A 21,351-nucleotide genomic window follows, 5' to 3' on the forward strand; every position below is an offset into this window, starting at 1 on the left:
GGATTAAATACGTATTTTTGGGGCTTCTGCCCTGATAACCTCTTGATCATTGAAAAATAGATTTCATATTATAGTGAGACAACCTTCAAAACATTAAACTGACATTCAATTTGGTATTCTAATCATATTTTGGCTTTTCTTCTAATTTTTTGGTTTCAAGGGCCTGCCGCCATCTTGGATTTAAGAATTTTGTAAAACTAAGGTCAAATTTGAATTCAGCGACCCAAAAAACATAAGTACACCAAATTTCATGATATTCTGATCATTTCCTGATTTATGGCCACAATTCGGCGCCCCCAGACCACCACGGTACGACGCGACGCAACGTAAGTCGCAACGCTCAACAGTCATCAGCTTTTGGACGGAGAAGAGAGAGGGCGCCGATTTCTCTCGCGCTGCTGCGTTACGGAAGAGAGCAGCAAGTACGTTTCCGTATGAGCCATGGTTAGCGCGTGCTCTTACGGGTGTCAGGGTTCATCTCAGATTCCAGTTACGCGGCTCTTGACACTGACGAACTAAACCGGCTCCGCCCTCGACAGGATTCCCGCGATTCCAAGTGCCGCGCTTTTAAAACGCCAACCCCAGTTCTCCGCCGCGACTCATGCTCAAAGCCCAATTTGACGCGCTTCGCGGATAAACTCGTGCTCGAATTATTAAAATATATATTTATTTTCGTCTAGGAATGTTACTCTCTATTACTTGCGTAACTGTTGAGTGTTTTTTGGTGGCGGAATCGCTCGTGATTTTTATGGGATGATAAGTTTTGTGATCTCGGAGTTTCTGCCTGTGTTATCAGTTGTTATGTTTTGTTTTGTTTTCGTGCGTTTTCGGTCGATGTTTTGACTTAAATTCAAACGTTTAATCCTGTTTTGATAAAATTGCGTCTAATTTGGATGAAAATGCTGCCGGAACAGATTCATAGGCACGTGCGACAAGCAGTGCCCACTTTTTTTTGCGTATTGTTGTCGGTACGTACAATTCCTTTACATTACTAATCGGTTTCTGTTAATTTATAGGTGTGCTGATAAGTTTGATAGTTTAGGTTAGTTAGGTTGGTTAGTGTGTGGTGGTACTAGTGCCATGCCTCTTAGTTTGAAATTTTTTCGAGGAAATTTTCCTGACGACAAAAATTCATTCCGACAACCATGAATCCAAATGCGCAATTACTATTGGAATGTTTGTTTCATACACTTAAATAATCTTTCTTAGTATTTTTATTACCTACAGGAATACATTTATTAGAGCAATACAAATGCCATTGTGCATAGTACATTACTGGATTTTTTTTCCCATAAAATGGAAAAATCGAAGATCGTGTCGTGGTTTTTTTTTTTTTTTTTTATCTCGTTCGTAATTTTGTAAATATCAACGCCACCACGTGCACAGTGTGTACACAGTGTGAGTGTGAGGAAAAAATGTAGGGTATTATAATGACCGGGTTAAATATTTACAGGAATTTGTGTGTGTCAATTCCAGATCAAGTATTTAAAGCCTATCATTGATAAGCCCATACAATCGCGTTTTTACGTTTTAAAATTTACGCTCTCTTTTATTTTTTATAAATGAACGAAACGGACAAACCTTATTGATCGAAAGTCATACAGAAAATTAGTTTACACTTGCAATTTCACTTTGCGACGAATAAATGAATCAATTTTGCAAGGTCAGATTTTTTTTAAATAAAAAATTTCCTTAGATGAAAAAGTTCGTATGACAATCAATGCATTTATTCTGAGTCTGGCTAAGTTCATGGTCGATTTAATCATTTAATTCGTTGTGATTTTCATTTGCTCTCACGCAGTGTATTCTGCATACAGTCCAGAGAATAAATTGAAATAAGATTTCGATTTTAGATTGAATTTTTTTTATGACGATATTGCAATGTGTTTACGTCATTCGGTCAGTACATACCAATTTTAAATAATCAACAAAATGAGCTCCATGTTTCCGAGAGATAGGCTGCAATACAATGCAAAGAAAATCTGCAATTGGCTCAATATTATTTATCCATGAATTTCAGAAATAAGTGCTACTTCAGTCAGTTGATATGCAACATACACAGCATTCTGATGCAGTAGCAATGCTTTTATTACGTTATTACAAATTATTGCAAGCAGTGCTACTAGGGTATGGTAGTATTTTTGAACTTAGGTTACCTATGTCCGCAATAAGTAAAAAGTTCAAAGATCAGAAAACTTCGAGCACATTTCCCTCCGTTCCAAGTTCATGCCACTTGATTCCTTTTCCTTTTTTTTGATAGCTTTGAAAGCTAACTTGGAAACGTTCATTCTAAAGATAAGAGTATATCAAAATAATGGTAATAATTTGTGTGTTAAATTTAGCGAAGTGTCAAATCATCATGCTTGACAAGTAAGTGTGAGTTGGTCATTATTGAATTTTAAAACGTGAAATGATTTCTGTTTCAGTTGAATCTCGCGATGAGCCGCCCCCAAGCTGACGTCCCAGCCTCTCCCCGTGAGCCAGCGGAAAATTTGAATGTTTTGATGCAAAAGCTCTCGTCAAAAGCAGCAAGGTCGCTCGGTAATGAATCATTATATTTTTATCGTCCAATAAATACGCAAGTTGCTTTTCTCCTCCATCGGAAATATTTAATTGAGATTTTCCATGCCGTTTTTTTCACGTGGCATTATTTTCTTAATATATATTCTCCTATCGCAAGCACTTTTGTTAAATCAGGCAGATACTAAATTTTTGATTAAGCAACAGTCTGACGATAAAGTGTATGCTACACGTTACTAATTACAGATGCTAGGACTTAGTGAGTTTTTGGACTACCGCTTTCTTTTTGGGCCGTAGTATCTTGATTTATTTTGCGAGGAAAGCTCCGTACTTTTGAAGGATGCCTGCCATTCCTAATATGTTGGAGCGCCTTCAATTTCATACGATACTGTGCAATACCTCTGGTGTGAAATAGTTGCTTCAAGCGCCGTGGTACGCTGCGGCGCGGCGAGGCGGGCGGGCAGTCAGCGGGAAACGCGCATTGGCGCCTACAAACCTAACAGGGATACTTCACGCATTGCGCAATGCGTGAAGTATCCCCGTTAGGTTTGTAGGCGCCAGTGCGCCGCCGCTCCGCTTTGTGTTAGGCTCGAATATTTAATCTCGTGGAGTCAGCGTTGTTCAACTCATTACTTTGAAATGTTTGCACACTCTGTATGGATTATTCTCATTTTAATTGATGAAAACAAATATGTAGTAAAGGAATATATAATGTGCGTTTTGTAAATATTATGGTGATTCCGTACAAACTTAAGGATTTACAAAGCACACGAATTTCTACACAATTTCTTATAGCCTTTTATAGCCGATGGCGAAAAAACAACAGCCAGGCGATAAAGAGTAAAGCCCGGCGACAGGAACTATAGCCCGGCTGTTTCATTTTTTATCGCTTCGCGTAGCCCGGCCGTATGATTTTTTCCACTTTCTACAGCCAGCTGTATGATTTTCTATCGCCTTCTTCAGTCGGCTATAAGAACTCCTATGGTATTTTGAAACGCAGCTCCTATCGCCAATTTTTACCAGGGAAGTCAAAATATTGTTCTATGAAGTATCAATAATACTATATCTAAATATTTTTTACAACATTTCTCCTTGGGGCAAAAATGTCCGCACAGGAGGTTCGTTCCTCTTAACCCCCCCCCCCCTTTTTTTTTCCGCGGCCCATGGATGGGACCTATGCTAATATGGTTCCTAGATTGACCATCCGAAGCTTCAAATTACTCCTAAAGTTAGGCAATTTGTCTTACACTCATATCAACTCACGCGTATACAGAATTTCTCAAAGGTGAGGCCGTAATGGTCGAGCGCGTTTTGCTAATCGGATGGTTCACTCTCTTTTCAACTCAAGTAGACAAGGTGGAATGGATTTTATTTTTTTATTAAACATCCAATGATAGTACTTAAATAACTGAAAATAATCCTCTTTGACGGTATAGTCGCAATTTTTTTAGCTTTATTAGTCGTTAGAAACAGGCAGAGAGCTTTATATTTATAGTTTTGATTGTGTTTACGTGCTGTGCACGTACCTAATGAAAGTCTATCGTATGCATATAATTATAATAAAAATATACTATTTATAAAATTAAAAAGGAACTTGACGTATATGACTATCATTGATTTATTGTTTCTCGCACACAGGATCCGAAGGTTCTCCTCGTTTCACTCCAAAAGCCGAAGACTTTGCAGATTGCGCCAATGGATCAACGTTTTGCGAAACGATTAAGGACTATCCTAGGTATTTTTCCTCCCACAGTTCTTACAAGAATACTTTTTTGCATTTGATATTACCTTCCCAAGTAGCAGTGATCGCGATAAATAGCGATTTTATCGGTTGATTATCGCGATTATATCGGTGGCAATTTATCGCAATATTATCGAATAAAAATTGCGATTTATGGCGATTAAATCGCTATGCATCGCAAATTTTTGTTCAATAAAATCGCGATCAATTTTCGTCGATAGAATCGAGACGAAATCGCCATATATCGCGATTTTTGTTGCGATAAATTGCCGGGCGATAAAATCGCGATTTTATTGCAACAAGATCGAGGACAATCTCTCAGATGTTGATGATCTTAGCGATTTTTTCGCCGACAAAACCGCAAGAAATCGCGATTTTTCCGTTGAAAAATGCTACTTGGGTTTGAACAGATTGTATACTTTGCTAGTTCCCGCATAACAAAGTTTTGTATTAATGATTCTCGCTTTTTCCTGTAGTTATTTTAAAATTTAAAAGGCTACTTTGGAAATTGCCGAATTATTGTATCGCACAGCTTAATAGAAGTGAATTTTTTTAAGGGTAGCCTCTCCTTTTGAAAAGAGGGTCATCGTGTATTTCTGAAATAGCTTTATCAAAAATCAGCAAGACAACTAAAATGTAAAATAAAAATTTAATGGAAATATAACTTTTCGAAGGAGACCATTAAATTATGAGAAGCCGGAAAAAATTTGAAGGCGTAAAGACTTCAAAACCCCTATATTATTGAGGCAGCTAGGCATAAGTTTCGAATTATGCCAGAGGTGATGCTTCAAAAATTATCGAATGTAATATCTAATTATATTCATTGAATCCATTTTATGGAAGTGGGTGATTACCAAAGTGATGGAATTTTACCATCATATTTTGATTAAACGCCATAATAATCATAATACCGAGAATATAATTCAAGGATTACTAATTTCTCTTTCTGACTGTTGCAGTAGTCACATAGATGAAATGTTCATGCAAGAAGCTTTGAAAAGACAATTCGACTCAAAATACGTAAGTTTTTATTAATTCTTTTTCAAATCATGATAAACTCTTATATTCTTAAATTCGATTAATTTTCATACTTCTCAAACGTAGATAAACGCAAACATCTCGAGCCCTTACATAGCTTTAATCATAGCAAATAGTTATCAATCAAAATTGTTCTGAGATAGTTGACATAGGTATAATTGTATTAAATCCCTACAATCATTCAAGAGATAGTTTCTCCTTTTAGTTTGTTAGGAATTGAGCGTAAAATTGTATATGAAATTAAGTAATATCACTCTGGTTCAAAATCAACTGGAGTTACAAGCACATTTGCCGTAATACAATTTTCAGAATCAACTAAAATTAAGGAGAAAACAAACAATAACTAGAGTTAAACTACCAGACATGCAAGAGCGTGGTATGGGTCAAAATGAACCTTATTATTAGGTAACATGAAGCAAATTCAGTAAATTATCAAATTAGATCAAACTAATGAATGAAAATTTTACTGTGCCCAAAATGTTAATCCTCCGATTGTACCGTAAATCAACGGTAAAAGTTAGAGTAAAATTTTTTTCAAGCTATAGTCTACATTTCACTGTGCGAGCATGCCATTCCAATCTTCTTATTTTCTCCGCGAGATTAGTTTGATTAATTTTTTTTTTTTTTTTTTTTTTTTTTTTTTTTTTTTTTTTTGGCCAATGCAACTCCAAGTTAATTTTAATTTGCTACAAAACAAACGGCAAAATGTTTGCATTAAAGAATTGAGTATATTGGCACATCTGTCACACCTATCAGTGTCAGTAATTCCGTATTCTTTCATTCGTTTCGCAGGAAGTTGAAATTCAGCCAGTTGATGTCATGGATGAACCGGAAAAGGAACCACTTTGCAAGTCGATGGTGGGTATAATTTTTTCATAACGCCATAAATCCTTCCCTTTCAAAAAATAATCAGCAAGCATAATATATAAGAGCCGTGAGCGGAGTGAATGCTAGCTAAAGGGATTTTTGGAACCATTCAGAATGTTCTAGATAAAATTGTGACCGCATCTGTAAAAAGGGACCTTATCTTCCGGGAAAAAGTTTTCCTTGACATTTTATAAGTGCATGTCGGAGGGAAATCTGGAAATTTCGGCTCAAATCCGACCCCATAATCTCAAAAATTGAAGGAGATATTAGTCCTGAAGTTCCAAAGCAGAAATCCTTAGGTTGTAGAGAAAAACATGAAATGTTTGCAAAAGCTTATAGAAATTATCTTTTTCGGGAAGGTACGGTCCCTTTCTATAGATCCAGCCACAAATAAGCAAAAACAAACCAAAAATTGAACCCTTTTTTGATTTTTCAAGAGGCTTTTTTCAACCAATTATTTTTTGCATTCGTGTTCTGAAGAGATATTAAATTTGTCATCAATGGCTCTGTTTGTATGCTTTATATGCGGATTGAAAAGTAGAGACATTGTACGACTGTAGTCATAGTCAAAATCGCCTCCATCGCAATGTTAAAAAATCTCCGATAATTTTCATTCCTGAAAAAAAAAAAAAAAACCAAAATATTTCACTGAAATTGCATTGGTGTATTTTGATATGTTATAAAAATGAAATGCACAGCAAAGGATCATATTTTTTATTTATGTATTTATTTTTTATACAGAGAATTGAAACATGAACATGGGTTTGCACTGTCATGATTGGTGTTTAGAACTATTTAACTAAGAGACGAGGTAAAAGAAGGATAGCAAACTTCTTAATCAGATGGGGTGGGGATTTTATTTTATTTTGTAGCGAAGTTATTTACCTATAGGTATTACAACTAAATTGTCGAATAAGAAACTGATAGCCCACAGGGCGCACCACCATAGCTCAAATGTCACTCGAACAGGTGCAATGCTCCGTAATGAATTTTTGCTCAATCTGAATGTCAATCATTCTTGTCGTCTCGAAAAACTTTTCCTAAGTGCTATGTTTTTTGTTTTCGTTTAGAAAAAACTCATCTATCCCAACATCACAAAAACCGACGATGTCTCGGGCGAAAGCAAAGTTTACACCATGAAATCAGGAATAGAAGTTGAGGAGTGTGTGTAAGTATTTGTAACTACTGAAAATTTCCCCCGAAAATCAGATTTTATGTTTATTACATCATGAGCAATAAAACCCGTCTCCGTGCAAAACTGAAAGTGGAATTCTCCACCTAAGAACGGGGAATCCTCTCCATGCACGGCTGACAATTAATACGCGTCAACACGCTCCATGTCGGTGGCGTGGCGTGAATTGTGATATATCGATTGTTACGCCATTTGAACCTATGGTAAAGAATCGATTATGAAGGTGTTCACTGCGAACACCCTGTTTATCGATCCTTTTCCATAGGTAAAAATGGCATTACAATCGATTTATCGCTATTCACGCCACGCCAGCCACTGCTCCATGTGGCTACCCATTCAAAATGAGCGAAACTTGATTTTAGCAGTTTCGTTAGGATTTGCAATGTGTGTTTTTTGAGTTGTTTGCCAGCTAATATTTGCAGTGAGGATGTATTTATAAGCCTTAAGCAAAAAATTTATGGATAAATATTCATCGCGATTCGCTGATTATACCCATCAAAATCTGAGAATATTATTTAGCGTCTTAAGGAATCATCTGAAGGACATCCTCTAAAGAGTATTAATACTCTTTAGAGGATGTTTCACCGAAACAGATGTTAAGAGAATTAAGAACTTCTCTCTCATTTAATCTCTCTGACAACGACGGAAATCATGACGATCCATATATTCCTGCACTCGCCCAAAAATGAAAAATAGCAAGACAAAGGAGCGCATTACCTAAATCGGTCATAAATTTGAGCAATCAGTTATTTACCAGTATCACCAGTTGTTATGAAATACCTACAGGGTGTGTAAAAATATATATACACGGTGTATCACTGACTATTCATAGCTAGATCGTGTATCATGGATATTATGCATTGATGGTTCTTAGTCGTTCAAAAAGCGCCTTCAAATTGGGAATTAGGCAGAGTCATTCATGGCAACGCACTAAATTCAAACACGATGATCGGCCTGACAAAATAATGCACTGTAAATATTTACGACTGTATACTGACGTGTAATTTTGTTCGGTTTACAGACAATCTGGCTCCTGTTCGTCAAGCGAGAAAATGCCGGCCGGTTTCAAAGCTCTGTGCAAGCAAAGATACGTCTACACGCATCTCCTCATGACGGACAAGGAGGGGGTGGAATCGAAGCAAGTGTACTTGCTACCCTCCGGCTGTATCTGCTCCCTGAAAGCGGCTGAAAGCGGTCTCAAGATCAAAGACGCTGCCCTGCTTCTGCTCAACGAATTCTTGACGAAACCACAGTGACGTCACCAGTGACGTTGCATCCTCTCTCTAGTCAGCGCCCCAACTTGACATTCAAGTAAGGGCGCCTTTCAACTACGGGTCCGACGTGACGTCGTTTCCCAGGTGGAGCGTAAACACATTTCAACGTTGCGAAATTTCCATGCGCATATTGAACTTTTACTAGGAAACTTCTGGGTATTTCCATGTGAAAATTTCACTAATTGTCTCTCTGACTGCACGCAAAAATCAGCTAAATGGAGAGAAACTGCTCTACCATATGTCTGTAAAAATTGATCCGTTTGAGTCAGTTTTGCAACATTGGTATGAAGTTATATACGATCCCCCGTCTGGGAATCAACGATAAGTCTGCCACTGCGTTATTAGACTTATTTTTTTGATTCTTAAAGAATCTCATGTCAAGCGTGGTGGTGGATACTTACGCTCAAAGATACGCGCTTCAAGCATGGATACCTAATCGGGACTTGACATTCACACAAAGAAATAGTCGATCAGCGGTATCTAAAAAGTAGAACAGTCGGCTAACAGCCTAGCAGAGCCTATTTCAAATAAGAATGCCCTTTTTATTTTTTACGCCGAATTGAAATGTTTGGCCTTCTGCTAGGTTTCACTGGGTAAGAACAAGGCAAAAGCGAGACTTCTCGATCATTCGTAGAGCCCCTTGCTAGTGTGCTGCTCATCTGCTCTGCTTCATTCTTTGAGATGGTTGTGAGTTTGACCAGGGATTTTCCCCCTTTTTTCTTTTTTTTTTGAAGAGTAAATGCTTCAATTGTGATCGTCAATGCATTTACCAACTGAAAGTTCCTTTTATAGTATCTTTAAGTAGGTAACAGATAGTTACTATTCACTATCAACAGCGCACGTATAATTCACCATGATCTGATATTTTCCTCAGTTGCGTCCAAGACATGAATCATATTGTATAGATTGATACATTTTTTGATTGGTCGTAAAATTTTCTTTAGATATCGTTAAGCAAAGCAATTTGTGTAGGGGCATAATTATTTGCAAGGCTTTATAATCATGTCAGAGCCTGACTTGTCGAGACTCACGCTAAAATTAGAGAGCCTCCTTTTTAAAATGATGCAACGATGTATGTAATAAAAATATTTTTAGTAGGTAACGATGTTCAGTATTAGATAACGTCAACGTATTGCACAAAAATTTCATGAGTTTATCCGCTGTGTTACGTTAGGTATTTGTGCACCAAAAACCAAGGCACCAAGATGCCCTAAAATCTGGAAATTATTAATTGATCTATCTGCTATCGAATATTTCTCCAAAGTGCTAAAGATCCACTTTAAGTTCATAACCATGAAATCTCAACTTTGGGATGAGTTTGAATAAAAGGAAATAGAAATATTGCGGAGTCCTATTGAAACCTGCATGGTCGGGGAAATCCCGAGTACGTGGTGTTGCGCCATTACGGTTTGTTCAAATCGAGGCTGCATATTTTAAGCGGCCTCCGCGATGCGGTATGTGACAGAGTTGCCATTAATCGAATCAAATATATTGTCAAATAAAGCACTCTCAGCCTATGGTCTCAGCAAAAAGAAATCAACTTGACAGGATATACGGAGTGACTTACTCATTGAACATAAATTTCACTTTTATTCTCACACAGAGCACTAAAAAATGTTTAGTCTGAATAATGATGTATAAGTGTCAAACGCAATGAGCGATCGTTGGCAACTTGCATGCGATTCTTGATGAATAGAAAAACACGTAAATACGGAGATGAAATAACAAAACCGGAGTTGGTTATAATGTCTGGAATTGGTAAGATCCAAAGTCAGCACAACTGCATTATAAGTTTTTACATTTTATACTCGTAATTTTAACATTTAACTCGACGACTTTCCACCTTGAAACTATCCGCGAATTTATCTTGAATCGTAAAGAATATACTCACAAGATTGCGAGATTGCATGTTCCTCAGTTTTCTGTAAAATAACGTAAAACATGGTGGAAATTAGGCAACGTATAATGTAGTTGTGCTGATTCTAATTAAACGAGTTGGGTTGGGTCCGGGTAGGCAACTAAACTAACCGCATGACAAGGCGGAAAGTATCAGGAAGAATTGAAGGCGTTCTCAGCCGGGATTTTTCAAAGTCTTCTTTTTTCTCACCAATGGAGCCCTCATTAAGCCGATGCAAATTTCTGCAATTTGACGAGCAACTCGCAAAATATTGGCAAATTGCTAACGATTGCCGATTGCTCGCGACAAAAAAATGTTTCTTTATATTTCGTAGGAAAAAGAATAAGTTTCATTGAAACATGATAGTTTCATGAGTGTGTTTTGTCAGTTACTTCCTCCATGTCAATCTGAAAAAGAACTAAATTGATAAAGGCAAGAGCTATGTATTTGATTAGTGCTATAGAGTTAAATTAAATTCATATAGGGGCGTCATTCTCAGAAAATCCTAGGGGATTAAATAAATGTTGTTCAGAGAATTTAAATAGTTGGCAAGACTTCATAAAATCTCGGAAGATTGCCTTAAAATTGATCAAAATTGATCCTATCAGCTCTCTTTGAAGAATAAATCTTACCTGATTCACATTTTTTTTTCAAGAAACAGGAAACTTTCAATTATTTTGATGCTGTTGTGACGTTTATTCGCTAAGTGTATCAAAGTTTGCGAATGAACTTTGTTTCAATTCTCTGTAATGAGTCATCGTTAGAATATTAGATTTGCGGATGGAGCTCACAAAAAGCATGTGCAGCGTCGTCGGAGAGCTTTGTTTCAAAATTTTAAACATACCTGAGTTATTAATCGTCCATACTCAGGGTTTTGTGCAGAAATGGACGAAGCTCTCAGCAAGTTCTCGAGGCGGTTATTTTTTCCACGAGAAATCGTTGTTTTTCAAGAGTTTTAAAGTTGTTCAGAGCTTAATTTTAGGTTTCAATTTTTCCATCAGTGTACATCAATCATTCATTGAAGGCATGCGGAAAAGAACGTTTTAATTGTCCAAAACACACCTTTGATTGATTTGCTAGCGTTCAAGAACTAAATCGGAGCTCATATTTTTTCACAGAACTTTGCTCTCTTCCCTTAAATGTTCCATGCTATTCCTTGTTTGTCTTATATGTACTGTTGTCGGTCTCGACTCGAGGTCTTGTTTTTATCGATAATATGTCAGGCCTTGTAGATAATCAATGTAGAGTATTTTTGGTGCTATTTTGAGAATAAACTTTCTTGTTGGTACATCATGTTGTTTATTCTCTAAAAATTACATGGAAAGTCACTGGTTCAAATACGTATCCAAATATGTTTGATGTCATATACTTGAAATATCTGATTCATCTTTAGTGATTTGATACCTTAATATTCAAGTTTGTCATCCCTGTGCGCAGGGCAGCTACGGCGCTACATAAGTTTGAGAGGAGATACAGCTTCATAAAGGAACTAAAAATGCATACAGTGTACCCTATATGATAAATTCCTACCCGAATGCGAATTTCATGCACAAGTATACTTTAGTGGCATGCTACCGAGAAATCTCCTCACATTTTCTTCTTCTTTACAATTTACCAAATAACGTTTACTATTTATTTTTGTACCCAATGCATAAAATGATTTATTTATGATAAAATGTTATTGTATAGTAATTATTGTTGTATTTATTTTCTATGTCGTTTATTTTTCTACTACTTACAGTAAATACGCTACCTCATTCGCACTTTCACCCTTAACTCTCGATTGTATACATGCGTACATGCACCCTCATAAATACCGAGACAAGTTGCGTGGAGATCGAAATTAACTACCTGGGTGTTAGTAGAAGATCACGTAGATTAATAAGTGATGTCTTCATATTCCTGATTTTTTCAAATTAAACGTCGATGTATAAATCTTTCTTGTCATAATACTCAAAGATTTCCATTACCAAAATGCTTGAAATTAAGCTGCAAGCTCCCCAAGGCAGAACGCCGTGCGAACCTTCAGGCGTTGCCAAATTTCCTCTGATAAAATACGAATTACCTGGTAAACTTATGAATATTTTCCCTCAACTTTTTCAAATAATTTTGCTCGCAATTCCACCAAAAAGTCCTATATTTATAACTTTCCTCCAAAATAAACGTTTTATCGAAGGAAAGCTGGCAACTCTCGAATGTTCATACGGCGTTCTTCATTAGCAGGGTAAATTTAGGGACGTACGAGTTGGGTCCTATTTTCGCCCAAAAAATTTTAAGGATCATGTGCTACAGCCGGTGACACACACACACACACACAAGATATTATATAAATTTAGGGAAAATAATGATGAATAAATAACGAACGAATAAATCTAGACTATAATAACAGTGATAACCGAACAAGAACAGGAAAAGAAAAACAAACGCAATATGCTAAGAACTTGACGACCGTACCCAACCCTACATTTTGCGCATTAGAAGTAACAGAAGAAGTTGACCCCTGAGGGCCAACTTATGTTGGTTTCGTCTCTTCGAACCCCTGGTTGTCGCTCGAGAGAGCATCCCTTGAAACCCCCCCCCCCCCCCCCCCCCGGGAGGACCCGTTGGCAAACCGTAAGTGGCTCTTGTGAAGCCACTCATGATATGTCCCAAGCACCACTCACGCTCATCAGTCCTCGAATCGGGAAGACTGATGCGTGCCCCGGAAATGCAAGACAACGGGACAAGAGAGAATGCATTCCACTGCACCCAGCTGCAACCCTCCCTCTGTTTTTCTCCCTTGCGTCTCACGGCAAGTTTCTTAGAGGAACGCAAAATGAGAGCAGCAAGCCAGTAATTGCACTGTCGCCAGATCTCCTCTCCCACCGTCTTCCACCTCCTGAAAGGCTCCAAGGGGACTCTAATAGGTATCTCTCCCAATGGTATACCTAGGTCTGATGCGTCAGCCACACTATGTCTTTAAGACCTGATCACAATCAAAGTTTAGATGCGAGGAATAAACTCAATGTATACCTAAGTAAGTGTACATCTACTTGAGAGGTCATATTATAAATATGGTGTTGACATGCGTTGGTCTATGAAATTCTGTTAGAAACTACATATTTTTTAGAAATACAGGGCCAGGCCAAGGGGCAGTTCAAAAATTAAGCTATGGGAATCAAAATGAGACTTGGCTTGGATTTGAAAGAGGTTTTCTCATCCTACAAAAATCGCATGGATTTCAAACTTCTTCATTCGTCATTTATAATTTTTCAGAACGGATGATTTAAAAACAAAATCGTGTATAGAAATACTTTAAGCCAACCTTTTCTACTAATCAATTACAATTTACGAGAGAAAATCCCATTACAAGTTCAAACCCTTGCGCGACAAAATTTTTGCTGTAACTACTTACCTACAGGAACACACCGTGCGCCAGCTACAGTAGGCTCAGATCTCAGGTAAATAATAGAGTGCCTTCAATTTCGAGTGATACCACAGCACACACAAGAGCTCGATAAATTGCAGTTGCATGCTTCATTCTACACGGTTACTATGGGGGCCGATAAATGGGAAAAAGATCAATGAAGCATTATAGCTCAAAGGGGGATAAATGGAAATCAGTATTACAGATTGCAATCAAACGACAACAGTTCATCACGAGTGGAAAGTTCATAAAAAAAAAAAAAAACAAGAACATGCGAAACTTCAAAACCATTTTCTCTGCATTAAAGAACTTAAAGGTCAGCATATGCTAGTTTCAATCCAATTTTACAGTATTCTTTGACCGGGTGTTGAAGGCTATTTCCATTTAAATCTTCCGTCACATTCTTACGGCGCAATGATACAACTATTTGAACTCTCCGGAATGCGTGAGGTATCACGCCGCATTTGAAGGCGTTTTCAAAACAGCCAAGTTCCAATACCCAAATTATCGTTTTGCATAGTTCATATTCTTTTGTTATATTCCGTGCCACTCGTTTATTTTTAATCCTCGTAGAAGAACCACCCATTTGCTAAATACAATTCTAGCTGGAGCGCACTTTTGTCTCTTGGTCGTAATAATCTGAATCTGAATCTGATTTGAATCTTAGTTATCTGCACGTTTGTTTACAAACCGCCTTTGGTTTTGATTCTAACCTCTGAACCCGATTTGAATAATTCGGTTGTGAAGTAATTCTGAAGTTTCATTCGTCTAATTCTAAGTGCAGATCAAAGAGAAAATAGTTAACTTATCTTTTTTGGTTAATCGGTCATTGTGTCTTTGATCCATCCTGAATAATTTTTAGTCAGGACCGGCACGATCACATATTTTCTCGCTCGCCACTAGATTTATCATGCCGAGTATTCTATTGTTCTGTTTTTTAACCTTCGTGTTAGCCGTGAAAAGCTCTGACATTCCAGTATCAGAAGAACATCAGGCTTTAAGAGCTCAAGTGCACAGAGCAGAAATTCAGGTATTTTTCAAGCATCTTTAAGTTGTCCTGTTTTAGATTCCAGCAAATCGTTGGCTGTAGTGCTGTACTCTTGTCTGGGCGTTTTAGGTAATGCATGTCCAATGTGCAGAAGAGTAAAAATCGCTGGAACTTAGGTAATCGGCTTGAGATGTAATTTTGATAGTGTAATGATTAGTAGGTATCCTGCGTTGTTCTGATTTTGTAGTATCCATACATATGACAAATACGTTGTAGAGTCCATACACCAGATAAGTTTACGCACTTATAGATTGCAGCAGAAGATCTGCCATCTTGCTTCTTGCATTTATTTTACATGTTAAAATGACATCAGACGATCTTCTGTCGCAGACTAGAATTACGTAAACCTATTTTTCATGGACTCTGAATACCTTTTATTTCATTCAACTAGTTGCATTCTGAAAATGAATTCACCCTCCTCTGTTTAATGTATCTTGAAATGGACCAACCAGTCCTGTCAGGACGTAAAGTCAACGTAATAAAAGCAGGGTTTTTCAGAGGATAAATATCGCATATGATACTGATATTGAAACTGCACTCAAATGTGATATTTTTCCTCTGATAAAACCCTGCCTCTAATACATTGAATTTCATTGTCACATGAAATCTTTAGTCTCATGACAACAGAAGTGAGATCTCAAAATTCGAGAATAATGACAAGTAACTGAAACTATGGAACGAATTGATGCGATATATCGCACGTCGCTCTGGCACAAAAAATGGCAACCGTCGAATCACCTTATCTGTAATACTTAATTATCGAGGAGATAGAACTTTTGAAGTGTCTCAAATTTTTCCACCCGGAGTTTCCTCTGCCATTTCTCTCTTGTCCTCTGAGCAACATGATGGAAAAATCTGAAATATATACTACTTTCTATCATATTTATATATTATAAGCAAGTATGAGATTTGAGTTATCAAGTATGATAACTGTAAATTTAAGAAAACTCAGTTAAAATTAGCCGGCACTGTTACTGGCTGTAGAAAAAATTAATAAGTAACATTATTAATGGTGCCACTTATTTACTTAAGAAATGAAGGATGAAAGGTTGGGGCAGAAGCGATTTATTTTAGAGAACAAGAGGGAGAAAATAGAGAGGTTATACAAGACAAAACTACATCAGCTTATGAATACTAATATTTTCTATGCACTGTCGCAATTTCTCCAAGCCGTCCCCTCAAAAATTATCTTTGAAAAGGAAACAATTCTCTAGCAGTGCATATTCTTTTAATGATGGCAAATTAGGGAAAATCCAAGAAATAAGTCAGCTGATATGAGACGTATTCATTTTTGCTCTCACGGTATTGCCGTATTTCAATTCGCCTCCTCAATAACTGCAATTAAATTAACTGCAGAATGAATGCCAACTAGGAAAACATGCAAGCACTTAAAGCTTAAAATTTAACCTCAAGGCTCATGTTGAAAATTGAAAATTGGTTTTTAGACCCTACATTGTTGTCTGATCTTCAGAGACTGAACAGTTTCAGTTTCCCTCCGCAAGGGCTTCTTTGCCTGATTCTATCACATTTTTGCCATTTTAAAGCATTTACTCGAGTTCTCGTTCTTCGTTTCAGAGTTGTAGAGGCTGCGCTCTGAACCGGCTACCAGAAGTCAAAGCTTTCATTTATGAAGATGTTGGAAAATAGTATCCTTTTTCCTGCGAACACTCAGTAACCCTGTACTGAGTAGACCATAAGACAAGGCGAGTGATGAAGCATCAAAACACATGTTATCTCATCAAAATTTCACATAGAGCCCTGTAGACTTACTCAAAATTTACAAAATAACCTGCAAGTGAGGAATTATCCTTCTTTGGTGTTGGAAAATTTGAACTGCCGATTTGCCAAAAAACCAAAGTTTACTATAGTAACTAAGTATGTGGCTCAGCTATTGCCAGTGTGCTGTAGCATAAAATAATTTTCTCTGAGCAATAAAACTACATTTTGCAATTAGAAATTATAAATTCCGGCTAGGTTTGAAAACAACGAATGTGCTATCAGTTTCCCTATGTACATAAGTGTTTTTCAGATGAACCAGAATTTATAGCTTCAAATTGCTAATTGCAATCCAATTTATGGTTCTCCTGTTGATGAAACTATTCAAAACCTAGAAATTTGAAAATCAATTTCTCCTCGCCATCTTTTTTTCTAAAAAGGAAAAGAATTGTTTGGTTGTCATTCTGTTTTCGTCGATTTTCTTTAACATTTTGTTCCAGCAATAACATCGAATTCAAACCCATCCCTGGAGCCAATCCTGATCTTGTCCTCTTCACCAAAAACAATCAGGTATAATTTTTCTTTCCTCATACTCACAGAACTTAGTTAGAAAGCACTACAAGAGCTCGACAGGGATGAGTGTCTAAGAATGTCCTCTCTCTTTGGAAAGCTCTTTTTATCCAAAAGCTGACAACATTATTGCCTCGAGAAGTAGCAAATAAAAACAAAGTTGGTGAAATATTTTGAAATGGATTCAGTAAATTTTTGATAATGGCACAAGGAACTTTATTCAAGGAGCTTTAAAGCAATTTTTTAGCAAAATGTCAGATATGACGTCCACTTGGATCCACCTGATGTTGAATGAAACGGTCTCAATCCTAATCTAAATGCAGAGAGGAGGTTTTTGGGGAAACTCAGATCATTCAAAATACAAGTAATGGTAAAGACAGGGGCTAGAAACGTGTCAAATAAAAATCCAATCGAGAATAAGTAAGAGCAATGAAGCAATCCTCCTGTGCTCAAAAATGATAAAAATTGAGGGTAATAAACAAGTAAGAAAACAAGAAGCAAGGCATAATATTTTTTCCAAACGTTTCATCAGATTTTATTCCTCAAATTGAATAGGAAGGTAGTATAATTGACCGAAACTTTGAAAATTTTGATGGGAGCATTCTGTAACCTTTTCTCTTAAGGGGGGGGGGGGGGGAGGGGGGCACTGCATGCCTCTCCTTTTGTTAGGATTTTATTTAAAGAAGTACTCCGTAAAATAACAGCATACTGTAAAAAAAAGGAAGAAAAACAAATCCAGTGTAAGTAGTTGAGAATGAGTGGTATGAGAGAGAGAAAAAAAATGGTGATTTGCAGCAAACTTTAATAATTTTTCAAGAGATCTGAGGTGAGTATGTGGACAATTTTACAGGATCTAGGAAAAATCAGATCCGTAATCTCAAACTCAGGTTTTTTAATATTTTGAAGGTCTTTCTCTCAATTAGCTTTCTCTCAAGTCTTATTTTTTATTCGAAAATCTTAGCTCTTTAACGATTTCAAACTTTCTTTGAACTTTTTTTAGGTCATGAAGAATATATTCACAAAATTTCGATTTCAGTTTTGCTTAGTTTCTCGTTTAAAAAAAGAAACTTCAGAGGAAATTAGGTATTGTCGATGCAGGTCGACTAATTCCTTTTATTTTTTGTGAATTGAAATGAATGAATGCACAATTACTTCAGAAGTTTCTACATCTTTAACTGGCATATTCATTTATTGTTCATCTTATTTTCAGGAACTAGACCGCATAGATTTGTCCAGAAAGTCTCGCCGTGAGTGCAACGATCTTCTTCTACACTGGGGATTTAGCTTAAAAAGGCATCAAAATCTTCATCCAGATGAAAATGAAGCCTTCAAGGTTGAGCTTTAATCATTGCACCTTAAAGAATTATCTCTTCATCAACAGTAATTGTTCTTCCCCCGTGGAAATTCAACTCAAAATCATCATCAAATTGAAGCTTTAAGTGAACCTTTCGGATAGGTTTAAACCTGCATTTATCTCTGCTGGTAAGTTTTGATGAGCTCCATTTCAATTAGGCTATAAGTATTTAGTGAGATCTGAGACTCAAGTCCCAAGCGCAAACCAAATTTCATGTTTTGAATCAATTTTAAATCTGTTATTAATCAGCTTGTTAAAACTTATCAACCAAATTTCATTCGTCAGTGTTTAATTATCTACTTTTTAAATTTATTGTTAGACAGGAAGATTGATTTTTCATGAATTATAATCTTCAATTATCAGAGTTATTGTTGTAAAATTATATATTGACGAAATAATTTGGACCCAATGCGTTCTGTATAGCTGTTACTCACCATAATATGGGGGGTCTTTCCATGCCAAAGCGAAACTAACTTCTAATCTAACTAAATTCCATAATAGATTTTTGGGTTTAGTCAAGGTGTTGGATTTGGATCATTAATAAGGTACTCCTTATTAGCACATAAAAATTCTGAATTCAACTAACTTGTAATTCAATTAATCGAGTTTACTATTTGTGAACCGTTTTATTTACAAGAAGAAGGTGTTGCTTGTTATATCTTTTATTCCTAAGTTGGTAACATGTTAGGCAGGGGAGTCTAGCCCCAGCCAGGTGTGGCAGCCTGCTGGGCTAACCTTGTCATCTATTCCGTTTTTTGATGTAGTGATCTATGAGGTTTGCAGTGATTTCATTGAAGGATAATGAATCAATTTTAGTCTGGTACATCAGGGAGGTAATGGTAGCTCAAGGCCCATGTGGACTTGAAGATGTTGCGTCCAATGCTCTTGAGGAACATTACAAAGCTGAAGTTGCTTTTTGAACCTATGGAAGTATGCGTCAAGAAGTTCATTTGATTAAGAATCGTAGGGTTTGAAGGGAAATTTACCGGTTTATAGTGTAGAAGCAAATTGCAGCTGAAGGGCTGCGAGTTGATTCACGAGGCCTGCTAGCCTATTCATCTCTCACCTGATATCAGTGAGATCTGCCGTTTCATCCAGAGAGTGACAATTTCCATTGGAGTTGGGCATTTCGAAGCTTGGAAAAGTAGATGCGAAGTTGTAGAACTGGGTTGATTGAACTACAAGAGGTGCTGAATATGGTGGGAAGGAGAGTAAAGAAATGGCTTCATCACTTCTATGGGGACAAAAAATAATAATAATAATACAAAATAAGGAAATTAATTGAGAGAAAAACAAAAAATAAGTGTCTCATGACAACATAATTGACAAGAATCATATTTCAGTTCTTTAAGTATTTAAATAAACTAATGAGATACGCGGCATGTTGCCGCAGCATTAAAATTAATTAAGCACGTAGTAGGTAACTTCAAAATTTTGAAGGCAAATCTTGGTTTTGCACATGGTTTATCTTAAATTATCAGCACACTTAAACTTGAATTTAGCCTAAAGTAGGTGGGTAACAAAGGAATGCCATAAATTATAAAATTGAATTAGGAGAATTAAAAAGAATAGAGGAAGAAAAAATGAAATGAGATCTGCAACGAACGAATGGTTATTCTTCAGATGTGTGCTGGTCAAAAATGGTTTGAATTTCTTCAACATTCTGAATTGTGTACGTTCGGGCAGATTTTCCAACAGGTCGAGGTGGAGTTGAAATTTTGCACAATATTTCATCAGATCGCAAATCTTGAACATCATCTGGAGAGGGCCAGCTGAAAGACATGAAACCATTTTTTGTAGTTAGATTTAAGGTCAAAGATAGAGACACCTGTGCATGCATTCGCCATGAAAACTTCAAATTAAAATTACAAATGCTTAAGCACTTAGGTAGTGCCTCTAAAAGTGACAGCAGTTGTGCGGGTGGTATCATTTTACTTGTGAAGCGTGATGTTCTTAAGGAGGCAATTAAGTCGTCAAACTCGTCGAGCAGGTGGTTTTCCATGATGAAATATGTGAGGTTCTTTTCCATGTTGCATGCTGTTTCTGTTGCTCTTGCAGATAGTTGACGTAATTGGCGCCGGACTGCTATGAAATCCTGTCTATTATTTTCTTCATCTGCTATCATTATCTTCTTCAGGTAGCTTGTTTTACCATTAATATCGGTGTATAATGAGTCGATTTTATCGTTTATCTTATTGTAAGAGTATTTTTCCCATAGAAGATGTGCTGCTGAAACCCCAGTCACCGCTCTGAGTGCCACCAGTGGTGCTATTCGTTTCTGCCTTTGGCTGGTTCCCAGGAACAAATCAGTTTGTTTTTTTGTCTGGGCATTCATAGATTTGAACATGCCTGCCAGCGTATCTGATGTAATGATGTTGTTGCAAATTTTATACATCTGCACTAGGTCTATTATGATGGGTACTTGCACTGCGCCAGCGTCGATCAGAACTTGTTGGTTTGTTTTGTAAGTGATCACTTGTGATTTTCTAATTTCTGTGCAGGCTTCGATCCACCCAATTAGTTGTGCTGTTAACACTATCATCACTTGCATAAGTTCCAGGCACTTTTTCGTATCCATTTTCCCGCCTTTTCTACCTGCACACACGAACATGAGCTTTTAAGAGTTAATTTTTGCTCTGGTAGGCTGCTGAGGTAACTTTTGTCGCATTTTCGCGCTGAAAATGCTGAAAATTTGTCCTTCTCTAACTATTCGCTGAGGTTGTAATTT

At 36.9% G+C, this 21,351-nt stretch overlaps 2 protein-coding genes across 2 annotated transcripts; both read left to right on the forward strand.

The window, feature by feature from the left end:
• Positions 1–348: 348 nt before the first annotated feature.
• On the forward strand, positions 349–12,825 carry LOC140224016 (uncharacterized). Its single transcript, XM_072296872.1, has 7 exons — positions 349–968; positions 2,427–2,541; positions 4,159–4,255; positions 5,221–5,281; positions 6,092–6,157; positions 7,237–7,334; positions 8,380–12,825. The coding sequence occupies exons 1-7, from the start codon at positions 894–896 to the stop codon at positions 8,612–8,614; spliced, it is 747 nt and encodes a 248-aa protein (XP_072152973.1). The 5' UTR covers positions 349–893; the 3' UTR covers positions 8,615–12,825.
• A 1,862-nt stretch (positions 12,826–14,687) lies between these two features.
• LOC109039269 (selenoprotein M) lies at positions 14,688–19,027 on the forward strand. The gene is made up of 4 exons (XM_019054677.2): positions 14,688–14,965; positions 16,559–16,629; positions 17,200–17,269; positions 18,480–19,027. The coding sequence occupies exons 1-4, from the start codon at positions 14,846–14,848 to the stop codon at positions 18,612–18,614; spliced, it is 396 nt and encodes a 131-aa protein (XP_018910222.1). The 5' UTR covers positions 14,688–14,845; the 3' UTR covers positions 18,615–19,027.
• Positions 19,028–21,351: the final 2,324 nt, after the last annotated feature.

The sequence above is a fragment of the Bemisia tabaci genome, chromosome 1 (assembly GCF_918797505.1).
Source record: "Bemisia tabaci chromosome 1, PGI_BMITA_v3".
Lineage (NCBI taxonomy): Eukaryota > Metazoa > Arthropoda > Insecta > Hemiptera > Aleyrodidae > Bemisia > Bemisia tabaci.

Bases quoted from the DNA above. Each gene is read 5' to 3' on its own strand.
- LOC109039269 (XM_019054677.2), top strand. From the start codon at position 14,846: ATGCCGAGTATTCTATTGTTCTGTTTTTTAACCTTCGTGTTAGCCGTG. The intron at 16,630-17,199 runs GTATCCTTTTTC...ATTTTGTTCCAG, and splicing joins TATGAAGATGTTGGAAAATA to CAATAACATCGAATTCAAAC. The intron at 17,270-18,479 runs GTATAATTTTTC...TCTTATTTTCAG, and splicing joins TCTTCACCAAAAACAATCAG to GAACTAGACCGCATAGATTT.
- LOC140224016 (XM_072296872.1), top strand. From the start codon at position 894: ATGAAAATGCTGCCGGAACAGATTCATAGGCACGTGCGACAAGCAGTG. The intron at 969-2,426 runs GTACGTACAATT...TTTCTGTTTCAG, and splicing joins TTTTTTGCGTATTGTTGTCG to TTGAATCTCGCGATGAGCCG. The intron at 2,542-4,158 runs GTAATGAATCAT...TCTCGCACACAG, and splicing joins AAAAGCAGCAAGGTCGCTCG to GATCCGAAGGTTCTCCTCGT.